Here is a 12964-nt window from a genome sequence, read left to right on the forward strand (position 1 = left end):
TTGCAAATTTTATAAACTTCTTTAAAATGACATAACTTTGTAAATGTTTTAGCAGCAGTGTGGAAACTGTGGCTCTCGCTCTGTAAATCCATGAAGCTCCTGAGTGCAAGTGATAAAGTGACTCCATGCATGAGGTGTTTGGGTGTAGGCACAGGGTGGGACTTTCTGTTTTGCAGCATTCAGTTTTCACTGTTTTGCAGTTGCCCCAGGACAGATATGAGAAGCGCTCTGCAGTTTGAGGCTATTGGAGTCTGCAGGGTTGGCTTGTGCTGAGGACCAGCCTTACTCAATGGACAGGCTGCAGACAGGGAGGGAGTGGAGTTCAAGAGGAATTGGCAAGGAAGAGGGTTGTATCGCTTCTCTTTTGATGTAGACCCTGGAAGGTCCTACAGCTGTAGCCCAAATTAGGACAGGCCTCTCGCTGCTCTGGTTTGTGTTAGTGCTGGCTGTGCTGGCCTGTCAGGCAGCTGTCACCTGCCAGGTGCCTCCTGCTTTCCCTGCAGTCGTGCTGCTGATGGGGAGCTGAGAAACCACCACCGGGCTCAATTTGTATCTGTTTCTGAAAGTGTTGGCATTGGACAGTGTATGGTCTTTTACATGCCTGACCTTTTCAGTTCACTTTTGCATGGTGAGATGACAAGAGTTGGGGGGGTTTGGCTGCAGATACACTGACCAGCAAGGTGCATGTTGTCCTGCTCTACTCTTTAGATTTCTCTTGTCTGGAAACAGCTGTGGGGCTGGAATATAGGCAGGAGGGCAGGAAGATGATGTACCAGGCTAGGACCCTTATGGGGTTATGCTTGCATTTCCAACACATCCAGCAGTGCTACTGGGAATACTAGCTGCCTGCAGTGCAGGTAGTGTTCTGTGCCATTAAAACCTAAGACACTACTTGTTCTGAACAAATAGGAGTCAGGGAGGCTCATTCTGAGGGATGCTAGTCACCTCATGACAGCAGAGCGCAGCGATGTGTTTCTTCCTGTACCTCAGGGTTGAATTACCCAAGTCTTCATTTCTGAGAGGGGTGAGGTAATGGTTTAAGCTCTAGCACAAAGTTTATTGATTCACATCTTTGCTCTGAGACAAGCTTCCTTCTGGCTTTAGGCAAACTGCGTATTTGGAATTGTAAAATAGCAAATATTTCCTTACTTTTATTGATGATACCTGATGATCTAGGTAGGTGGGAGCAGCCTGGAGAATGTAGGGCACACTGTTGCTCTTCAGACTACACAGCAGGTACCCAAGCTTTTCAAGCAGGAGGGTTTGCTCTCTGCTGCTGCAGACCTTGCATCTTTGGTTATGAAACCTGTCTTTGCCTTAGCACAGGCAGGGCTGCTGTACATCTGGTTTTACCTTTTGCCAGGCTCCCTTCCAAGCAGATTCCCATCCAGGCTTTTGAATCCCATAAGAAGTGGACCTTCAGTTCTGTGGAGAAAGGGGGTGGCAGGCGCAGCATGTTTTGGTGTGGTGTGAGGGAGGGGAAGTGCTGATGGCCAGTGGGAGCATGAAGCTGTGGTGCGAGGCTGTGGGGTATTAGAGCAGACACCAGACCCAGCTGCCTGTGCTGGTCAGAGCTCTGGTGGGGAGAGCCCATGGGGGTCAGGGTCAGGAGGAGATGCCCAGGACTTGATAGGAATAGCAGTTAGTTTGACTCTGCAAGCTTCTGTTGCTGCACTCCTGTAATATGGAAAGGCCATGACTTTTTAATGTGCTTCTGAGAGGGAATGCTGAGTGAGAGAGGCCTGTGTGTGGAAGAGTTTGGGAGGAATGGGGCATGTAAGGAGAAATTCTGAAAGAAGAAAACTTCCCCTTGAGCTCAAGGATGAGAGAATTTGGGGGGATGAGGGATCAGTAGTGAGGAGGGTTGGAAATGTGAAAGAAACTGTGGTCCAGGTGGGGTGGTCTGGGAGAGAGTGGCAGGGCATCTTCTGTCACCTCCTCATTGGCTGACCAGACCTTCTCACCAGCATCTCAGACCAGAGCTTTCCTCATCTCCTTTTTTAAACCTTCTGAAATGTGGCAGCCATGAATATGTTCTGTAAAAAGCAATGTATGTAGAGCATATTGAATCAAAGGGGCTATGTAACTGCTAATCTTAATAAACATCATTCATTAATGGTAACCTAACACCAGAAAGACAGCAAAGGTTTCATGGGCTTTCTTTCTAACACATGCTACTCGGACCACCCACTGAACAAGTGTATTGCTCTGCAATTGCTTGCTCCACGCTCTGTATGGTGGGATCCCAGTTGTATTCTCGTATACTCTGAAACTGGAGAAGACACAAAACAACCTACAGAGCAGATTACTTTAGCAGCCCAAACCTCTCTCTGAGTAGAGTTGGCCTAAAATGTTAACGTACTGGAGGATAAGCTCTTTATGATCTTTTCTGGCTTAGTGGAAGATGGTTGTGTGCAAGGAAAGCTATAGCAGAATTCTTGTGAATTGAGAGGGCAGAGTTAAAATAACCAGTGCATTAACAGCCGAGGAAAACTGTTTAAAGTGCACAGCCAGGGCTGGTTCTTTAGCATGGTTCTTTTGAGCGTGGGAAGAGTATGTGTTTGCTTGTGCATGTGCACACACATGTGTCTATGTGTGGAGGTGGGAATACAGTTGCTGACTTGTTGCTGACATGATTCTTTACTTCAAGACACTTCTTTGTACATTTCACTGAAATATCTTGCTTGTACTCTGTAACAGCATTGTCTAATCAGCCTTTTTTATTTCCTCCTCCTCTCTCCCCCTCCTTCTCCTCCAGTCAGCATATGCTGTGTCAGTGCTCAAAGAGTGTGCTAAACTGCGACCTACAGATCCCACCGTTCCTCTTCTGGCTGCCAAGGTCTGCATTGGGTCACTGCACTGGGTAAGCAAGCTGATATAATTCTTATGTAATGGATCAGGTGCTGCAGAGACAGTGCCATAGTGTAGATGCAATAGGGAGAAAGGGAATCCTGTTAAAAATCAGACACATATGCATGCCTTATAAAAAATGAAAATCCCAGGAAGAAATTCTGCAGTGAGTCACTGAAATGCATTTTGCTGGCACATTAAACAAAGGAGGATGGGGGAAAGCTGTAACAGCCATTCTGGGGACTGCTGCTTCAACTGAGTGTCAAGTTGAATTGGCCACTTTTGTAGCCACTGGAAGACAAAATAGTTAATAATTATAAGTTGTCTGTTGGACAGTTCAGGTCTGCTGGACGACTCAGTCCTTTGTTCTTGAAGTTGCTGTGTCAGTGTTTTCTGTTCTGGGTGTGTTAATGTATGCCCCAGAAGCAGAGTGGGAGTGGAAGTCTGTGCCTGTGAAATTCTGATTATCCCAAGGAACAGAAACATCTCTCTGTCTTTTGCTGCTTGGTTTAATTAATTGAATGGCAGCCTGCTGTTTTCACCTGTCCTCACCGCGAGGTGTCCCTGCAGTCAGTGAAGGCTTATAATTGCTAGTGTAAGTAAAACAACAATGCAAGAAAGCATGAAAGAAAATACCAGAAGAATCTGCCCAGATTTTGGTGAAAAGCTGTAGGGGCTAGATTTGCTGCTGTTGTGCTCCCTACCCCCTGCGTCCCCGTCTTCTACATCCCTATCTGGTGAACATTGGTATTCAGCTAAACTTAATTGAGTTGTATCAGTTTATACCACCATCAGCAAGGGGATCTGGTTATGTATGTTTTTGAATGAACTATACTGTTCAAACTATAATGATTAAACTACTATGTGAGTCAGCAAAAACTGGGAAGTATCTTGTTCTAGGAAAAATCTTTCAGGTCTGAGGGCTTGAGGGAATCCTTGCTGAACCACCCAACCTACCTCTGTTCTCTATATAGAGCAATTTAACTCTCTTGTGCTCTTAGCTCAGTATCCAAATTTTGAGGGCTCTAAGTCATTCAGTGATATAAAATAACATTCACAGTGAATGTTTCCTTTTTAATAAAGCAAATAAGTTTTTTTCTAATTCTTAAAGACATTAAAACAATATGAAAGTCAGGCGTTACAACTGTGTTGAACACTCTTACTAGGATCTCTGATGAAGTTTGCAAAGCAAGATGAACTTGTCATTAGTCTAAAACATCAGCAAGTATATTGATAACTTTTACTCTGTAGACTTTGAAGCTAGAGAAACTTCATGGGCTAAATTTCTGCATTCACTTGGAGCCATAGTGGGGGACTGCAAGACCCTGGCAATTCTGCTGTCTCAATGATTACCAGGAGGAAAAAAAAAAAAAAAAAAAAAAAAAGCAGCAGAAGAGTCATGTTAAATGTGAGGAAAATCTTTCTCTGAGATCAGGCTAGTTTTTGCCTATGAGCCTGAATTTTAGTATAGGAGACAAACTTGGGATCTCCATATTGCAAATAAATCCCTTACTCTTCTGCCTTCCTGCTCTGTGAACACAAATCCAACAAGGGGAAGGCACTGTGGCCATGAAGCCAATGAGGGAAGATGCTCTGTTGGACCTGATACTTAGAAACAAGGAAGAACTGTTTGGGAATGAAGTTTGGGGGCAGACTTGACCGCACTGACTGTGAAATGGCGAAGTTCAGTATCCTGAGAGAAGGCAACAAGGCAAATAGCAGAGTGGTCCATTCAGACCTGCTTTGTCTGACTTTGACCACTTCTAGACACAAATAGTGACTTCAGGAAGGCAGTGGTCTCTTGATACTTGCTAAACATGCAACCTCTGCCATAACTAGCCTTTGGACAAAATTGAAATACTGTGAATGCGTCTTGTGAGACGCCATGCTAAAATCAAGATCCCTGGGGTGTTCTTACATTTAACAGGAGCAATGAAGTTTTAATGGAGGCACTTTACCAAACACTGGGTCATTGATGTGTGTTGAGGTGAAAGGACATGGTTTCTGTGCTGCAAGAAAAGAAATAGCATGGAATCCCTTTTCTTTCATGTGTTACCCTGGTGTTTATGCAGCTCTCACTACTGAGGCCTAAATTTCAAATGGTCCCATTAAAGTCTGCCGACTGTGATGGATGAGGAGTTGAATGTGAGATGATGAGCCCAAACTGAAGATGCTGCTATGCCAGGAAATGGGCGGAGTCAGGATTTGTCCTCCTCATTGGTGCTTCTCACCAAAATCTCTTTGGATCTGCTAGGACAGCCAGCATGTAAAAAATACCTTGTTGTAGAGACACTTAAAAAAGACAGTGAGACTGTAATTCAGTCCCAACTCTGTCCTCAGGCAGTCCAGTATCTCCAGACTTCTCATACATGGCAGAGCTGATAAAGCAACAGTCTAACCCTAAAAAATAGGAGAAAGAAGGGACAAATGAGCTGCTTTTGATAATTACGAAGTAGGAGGGTTTTTCCCTCTATCTACTGCTTTTTCATTGTGTGAAACACTTTTCAGTGTTAATTCATTGAGACCCTGGCTCAGAACTGGGGTGCAGTATGAAATATAAACTTGATTTCACAAGAGGGTAATTTTACTTCAGTTATCTAGAGCGCAACCTTATGAACTAAAACCAAATTAAAAATATTCCTCTCCCCTCTTCCTTTCACTCAGTGGTCTATGCTCTACCCTGATAGCAAACTTGATGATGGTGTAGAAGAGTTTTAATTAAGGGGAGTCAGAGGGAAATCAGAGCATCTTCTGAAAGAACTGAAATTATAGGTTCCCATATCTTACAGTCAAAGGGATGCTTCTGATATTGCTGTCAAACTCCTGTGCCTAATAAAGACCTTCCTGCTTAGCAGAGCTGTTTTTCTAAATGTTATCCTTACAGTAATTATTTGCATTTAAATTACATGGCAATCAAATCAGAATTGAATCATTTAAACTGGAAGTGAACAAGCTGATCAATGCCAGTATAAATAGAAAGGAGAAGAGACATGGCATAGAACAGTCTAATGGACAGATATTAACGGTTACAAATACTCAAATATATCTTGCTTTTCAGAACATATAAAACATGATTAATTTCTCAGTTAGGAAATATATCTATATACTTGATTGCTGGCTAGGCAGGAAAAGGGTGAAATCAGATCACCATTTATCCAAATGAAACAGCTAATTTATATGTCCTGCATCTGTGTACTATGTGCTTTTGGTGCACTATTGTACTCTGTTTATGGTCCATGGACCAAGGACTACTTTAGTCTTATTTCAGTTACTAGCTATAAAAAAACCCCCAAAACATTTATGCAGCTGGATAATTACAGAATGTCATGAGGAGCACAGAACAGTTTCTTTCCTGATTAATCTAGTGGTCACTTAACTTATTTTGCTGGCTTTGTACGTGGTGTCTCAGCACACTTTAAGAACTAGGGGAAACAAAAAATTAATTGAAATGTACCATAGTGATTTACAACATTGAGGATGCTCAGAGCGCATCTGTGAAATAATCTCTCAATGCAGAACAAATCAAAGTAAAAACATGCATACATTCATACTGTGCCATGCAAATCAATATATAACAGAGCCTGATGTGGAAAAGAACTAAACGCCCCCAGCTGCTTTTGTGACAGTATGACCAGATTATTAGCTGATGTAAATTGGCACTACTCCACTGGCATATTATTGGCACCATGCTGGCTTACATCAGCAGGTGATCTGCCCCATCAACCACTAGCTCTTGGGATTGGGCCTGCAGTAAACAACTGAGTGATACAAGCATTATTTTGGTTACCATTTTCAGAATTACAGGTTTTCACAAATTAAAAAAAAAAAATGCAGGGTGGACAGTAAATCAATACTTCATTAATTCCAAAGCTTATGCCTGTTGTCTTGGAGGACCAGAAAACCTCCAAAACTAGTACACCTATATAGACCACACTTGTCTGGTCAGGGTGCAGCTCGACCTGTACTTAATAAACCTCAGGAGATACAAAAGTTTTCAGCAAAGTTGGAACTTTTATACTGTATCTAGCCCATTACACAGGTGTTTTAAATGTCTTTGTAGTGGGCTCAGAATTACTTTTGAGGCATCATCCTGCCTAGTCTTCCAGTTTGCTGGGGTTTCAGCACAACAGTTTGCTGAACCTGCATGTGAATGATTCTAGCAAGTGAACACAAAGCCCATTTGTGTTTAGCCAGCTGTCTTTTAGCTTTCCAGAATGCACTATAAAGTTTTTGACTATTGAAGTTCAGAGTATTGTTTTAAATTTTCATAGGAAAGTTGATGTAGCTTGCAGTGAAATATGTCCATAGTGAGGTTGTCCTGCCTTGGTCCACTATAAATTCGGAGTTCTACTTACTTAAAGAGGCCTGCTGCAATTTCCTCTTTCACTCAGCCTTCTCTGGCACAGCCTCAGCTGAATGCTCACTTGCCTATTTTGGCAGTGACTTTGAGTTGCAGCATGAGTTGTTCTTTTTAGTATTTTAATAGTACAGTACTGTTAATTTCACTACTGATCTGGGTTCTCCAGGACCCTGTTATGGCAGGTGTGAAAAGACTAAAACCAGAACTTCTGCCTACAGGCAAATGTTAAATACTGAATTTCTCCATTTTAGGAGCCTTATTTAAAGGCATTTAGGGTTGCTATGATGCTTTCTCATGCCTTCTACACCATTAATTTCAATGAAGGCATGTTGAAAACTTTGTAAATACACATGGAGACAAATGGACTATAATCCTAGGATAGGCTTGAGTCTTCTAGGACTCTGGTCTGACAGAGAGTAGGAAGGCATGAGGCATGTTCTTACTATTTTCATTGCCCTGCAGTTGATACAACAGAAATAGTGTTATGCTAAACTTGTGTAGCACCAAGTGATGCCAGTATTATCAGCTCATATGAGCTTTTGGAGGGACTTCACCCCATGGCAAAAGCTGCAGTGCAAGATGGTGCCATGCCTATTGGACATTTCCGTCATTTCTTTTAACTCACCGATCCTAGTGTGCACAGTGAAGTGCTCTGTTCCAGCACTTTGCTGGGAAGACAGAGATCATGCCATCAGTAAGGGAAAGGGAGAAAGTGGGGTTGGGCCAGGCCAGACCATGCATGGAGCCATAAAAAAATGAGTAAGACATACCAGGAGGTCAATACATCACGGGGGGTTGGGGGCGAGTTGGCAGGATGTAGATTTAGAGCTGCATACTTGTGAGGTAACAGCTTACCATTCATTACTTTCACAGACCACTTAATCCAAGAGTGCTTCTCTCTCCTTCTGTCCGTTGTTGACCCTGTCACTACAGATAATAAATGCTGTGCATGTGCTTGTACCCAATCACCTAGGAGCCCTGGAATTGCATGGAAATGCTTAGGTCTTACTGCAGTATGAATAATACTGAAAGATCAAATCTAGTCCCATTATTGGAGTTATTCTGCCTGCTGAGCGGACACTGTAGAGGACCAACATCACTAAGGTGAGAGACTACTGAGAAAGCAGTGAATGGTAAGGAGCTACTAGAGATTTCTTTGATCTTTTAAAAGACATTCTTGCTTACATCACAGTTACTGTTATTGGAGCAATCCAAAGGGTTTTAGACATAAAAAATGACCAAGAATTTTGCCTTCTATATATCTCCCATGAGAACAAACCACTCTTGCTACAGTGGAGGAAAGACCCAAGTATTCTGAAGTGCTGGGAGCTGAGCTTACATGCAAAGTAAGTTGGTGGGCTTAGCCCTGGTGACACATGGAGAAAATGCTGACTAGACTGACAATAGAAACCACAGGATTTTTTTTCTTGACATAGGTGACATGATTTGCTTTGTATGCTGTAAACAGCTATGGGATAAAACCTTTCCATTATACTATGCATTATTGGCCACTTCCTTCCTATGCATTTTTCTTCTTCTCATTCTCTTTTCCCAATATTTAATTTTTTCTCGTCTTTGAATTAGTCTCTATACCTACAACCCAGTATAATGAAAATTATAAGAGGTCAATCCAACTAGTTAATATCATCTGTAATTTTGCATAGATACCCTTTCTGTAGGATTTGGGTCTCTTATGTGCTTGGGTATCACTCAGTCTCACTGGTGTCCAGACTCCCCTGCTGTCCTAAGTTCAGTGTCACTTGATGTGTTTCCTGCCTCCTCCCTTGTGCACTCCTCTTTTTCAGAGCAGTAAGGTGTCATTTCCATGCTGCTGTACATCATCAATTTGCTTGTCCTCAATTGTTCTAAATCCATGATGGTGAGAATTGCAGCTCCCACTTAAAGTTCTAGAGGGTGTTGATTCAGTGGGGTAGGGCTTGAACTTTTCTAAAAACAAGCTGGGTGGCAGTTAGAAACCAGCTGGGTGGCGATAGGCCAGGGGACAGCACCTGCTGTTCCCCACTCTCTTGTCAGTATGCCTCCGGGCTTGCCTCGAGCACAAACCAAAACCTGCGGTCAAATAACAAGGGTGGCTGCAACAGCCACTCTGTTTCAGGGAAAACATGCCTCAGGGTTACGCAGCTAACAACTGTTCCTTTTCCATCAAAGATGATGGAGGGGGTGGAAAGTGGTGGGGGGAAACAGCCCCACAGTATTACAGTCTTATCGGTGTCAGCTCATAGTTTGGCAGCCTGTCTCTCTCCAGGTGCCAGGTGTGTGCTTGCTTATGCTGTGGTGGAGAGGTTGCTTAGCTAGTGCTTCCAGGTGCCTACTGACAGTTTATACAGCTTGAGCTCAAAATACAAAAAGTTCCTTTTAGGTTGTTTTTCCCCCACACCTGCTTTCTGAGCTTTCTTCCCTGCAGGCCTTGGAGGCAGGGAACCTATTCCTGCAACCTGGGGTACTGCCCTTCTCTCTACCATCTATTCAGTACAAAGTATGCAGAAGAATGTAAGAATAGTAAGGGCCAAATCGGAGGTATATCTGTGTGGCTTTGAGACTTTGGTTTTTGCTTGCTTCTGAGAGAATAACAAGTAGTGATTATAAGGAAACTGAATTCAAGCTGTTACCGGCACTCTTGATGCCCAAAGAAATATCTTTTCCACGGTGTTGGGAGCTGCTGTTGGCACTGCTAGCAACCATCTCTCAGTAGTACGCTGTGCATCTCCTAATCACAAAGTGAGGCTGTGCCATGCCCACTGTGGGAGGACATGTGGCATCCTGTGGCTTAGAGCTTACTAGCAAAGTCCTATAAGTTGCAACAAGAAGTTTTGATCCATGTTCCTTGCCCTTCTAATGCAGTGTTGTGTTATGTTAAGATTGGAGTCCTCCTCTGAAGTGAATGAACCATTTACGCGCCCTTCATATTGAGTCTGGCCCCTGGCTGTGCAGTTGGAGTAGGAATGGACATCTTGATTCTCCTCATAAGCTTTCTGCCACTTAGATCACTTCTGTGTACCTCGAGCTCACAACTCCTGGGAGTCCCACAGGGTGATACTTCACATACCCAGCACCACATAGGGAGAGGAGAAACTAGGAGCAGCTCATGCTGCTTCAGGTCATGTGGCAGCATGCAGGAGCTGCAGCTGGGAATGGTTATATCTGGTGAGACTCCAGAGGGGTTGATGCCTCATTTGGAGGCCACCTTCCTCTTCCTTTCCCATTGCTACAGCACAGAGTGGAGACGCCTTGTATACTTAAGGACCCCCACAGACACAGCTTTACTGGCAGATCACAGCGCAGGCTCACTACTAATCCCTCATTCAGGTGTATGGAGGGGGATTTTTCATCCAGACTGCAATCTGGTAGTCCCTGCAATTTAGTTGGTAGCCCCAAGTATGCCCCAAGGCAGGTATTCCTGGTTTAATTAGTAGTTTCCAGATTCATAGTTGACTAGGCAATCAGCAGGACTGATGCATTGAAGAGTTGAAACCTCACAGTGGGTGACGTGAGCGAAAGGTTTGGCTTTTCACACTTGCCCAGGATGATTGAAGAGTAGGAGAATGGAAGAAGAGGGGGACAGATGGCAGCCACAGCAGAGCTGGCAGGGGAAGTGGCTGAGTGCTGTAAGAAGGAAAAAATAAGTCCTCTCATAAAGAGAACCAGCTGTGCAGGAGTTTGCAAGGCCACTTATTTTCAAAGCAGCCTTCAGCTGACGAAGTTTGCATTCATGAGTATCTTTGTGTCTGGTCAAAGTGTCATTAGTGTTTAGTATTAAGATATGTTTACAAGAACATTTGTGTTAGAAGTGCTCTTTCAGCCATTCTGAAAAGTTGTGGTTTTAATTATTCATACAATAGATTAATCTGACACTCACAAGTGGCCTGGGATAACTGGTAGGCAAGAAAGCTGAATGGTGTGCTGCTGATTTATGCAGTGTAGACCATCAGTCAGAGACTGGAAACACCATCAGGTGACCATTCAGAGAAACAATGAAGCAAAATCTCTCCAATTTTAAATGTCTCGTTTCAACTCCAAACCTTTCATTTAATCTCTTTTTTCATACACTCTACCCACCCCTACCCTTGTTTGCTAGTCATTAGAATTCCTTGTATAGATCTTTTCTTATTCTAATGGAGACTTTGTGGATGAAAGTGTGTGTGGGGAGAAGAGGAGAAACAACAAAGAAAGAGTGGGAATATAGCTGTTATGGTGGCAAAAGAGGTGTGTAATTAATCTTCTGGCTGCAGAGATTTCATGTCTTACATAAAAGTTCCTGAGAGCTGAAGAATTCAGTTATTGTTTCATGGGAAGGGTTTTTTTGTTGGTGGGGTTTTTTTCTGTGTGGCAAGTCATGGGACACTTTCTTCTTCCATTGTCCTAGGCTCTGGTCCAGAACGCTTCAGCGTGTGGCAGCGAAGTCAGTAGGGCTACTGACACAATTAAGAAATTTCCTGGAACAAATCTCAGTCTTCCTGATGTGATCAGAGTTTAAAGGGTCTCATCTGAGCATCACTGAAGTCAGTAGAACTATTTCCAGTATTTTCAGTAGACTTTGGATTATGCTGTTAAAGACAGTCCTTGCAATTCAGTTGGTAGCTCCAAGTATGCCCCAAGGGGGTATTCCTGTTTCAGTTAGTTTCCAGATTCATTGTTGACTGGGCAATCAGCAAGACTGTAATGCTTTCCTAGTGCTTTCAGGAAAGAGTTTGATGACAAAATATACATTGATCATTGGGCTGACTGATCTGAGGTTTCAGAAATTTGGGAACTACTGGTCTACATCTAGTTTGAATTGTATGGCCTCAGGGAGCTGTACAAGTTGAGGAAAAGACCCAAGCAGTGGAGATTGCTTCTTCGCTTGCACTTTACAACCTTTCTTCATGCTTACATTAACAATAAATTTTTTCTTATGTTTGATATCATCTAATAAATATCAGTTCCTTTGCTTATGAAGCTGTTAGTTAATGTTGTCACCTGAATGTCTTCAAGTGATGTAACTAGGAGGCCCATTGACAGGATAGTGTATCAAGTCAAGGAGATTCTGTTCATAGGTAGCGTATTAACAGATCACTGCAGAAGGGAAGTTTCTGGTCTGCTGGTACGTTTTGATTCCAGTTCATTTCAGGTGACTCCTTTTAGATATTAAGGAGCTATGAGGTGCTGAAGTCTGACAAAGCTGAGTATTATGAGAACATGTTTCAGTTATGTCTGCAGTTCTTGCATTTAAAACAGTTGGATTTCAAAGAAAAATGTATTTCTTCAAAATTAAAAAAAAACATCCCAGAAAGTCAGTTATCATGTAATAGAAGTTTCCAAAAGGAGGATTTTTTGGATAGTGTACTGGTGTCTGGTTCTTGATTAGGGATGACTGATGATGGTTGACAGGATCTGCAGGCTATCTTGTACAGAAATGAGGCCTTCCTGTAGATCCTTGTGTCTTTGAAGCATTACTTACAGCTTTTGCCTGTACCTCTCCAACCTACACCTTTCCAGATATGTACAGTCTACAGGTCTTAGTCTTTTCTACTTATAAGGGGTGTGTGATGTTAACGAGAGTTTAAGGTTAGAAATGAGGGACTGTCTATTCTGTAACAAAATATTCAAACTATTTTTTGTTTAAAATTACCAGTAACTCAAATTTTAAAGATATTAAAGCTTTATATTTTCATTAGACTTAGATCTGCATGGTCAGCTGGAAAGGAGGGTTGCACGGAGCAGTCTATACTGTAGTAGAAGAGAGCAACTTACATA

At 42.7% G+C, this 12964-nt stretch overlaps 1 protein-coding gene across 7 annotated transcripts in view; it reads left to right on the forward strand.

Moving 5' to 3' along the window:
• Nucleotides 1–12964, forward strand: part of TTC7A (tetratricopeptide repeat domain 7A) — a 193925-nt gene that overhangs the window by 63197 nt on the left and 117764 nt on the right. For all 7 annotated transcript variants that reach the window (XM_075042871.1, XM_075042874.1, XM_075042870.1 and 4 more), the window contains one exon: nucleotides 2759–2863. In XM_075042871.1, coding sequence (XP_074898972.1) covers nucleotides 2759–2863 — 105 coding nt within the window. The remainder of the gene's footprint in view (nucleotides 1–2758; nucleotides 2864–12964) is intronic.

Source organism: Buteo buteo, chromosome 12 (genome assembly GCF_964188355.1).
Source record: "Buteo buteo chromosome 12, bButBut1.hap1.1, whole genome shotgun sequence".
NCBI classification, from domain to species: Eukaryota; Metazoa; Chordata; class Aves; order Accipitriformes; family Accipitridae; genus Buteo; species Buteo buteo.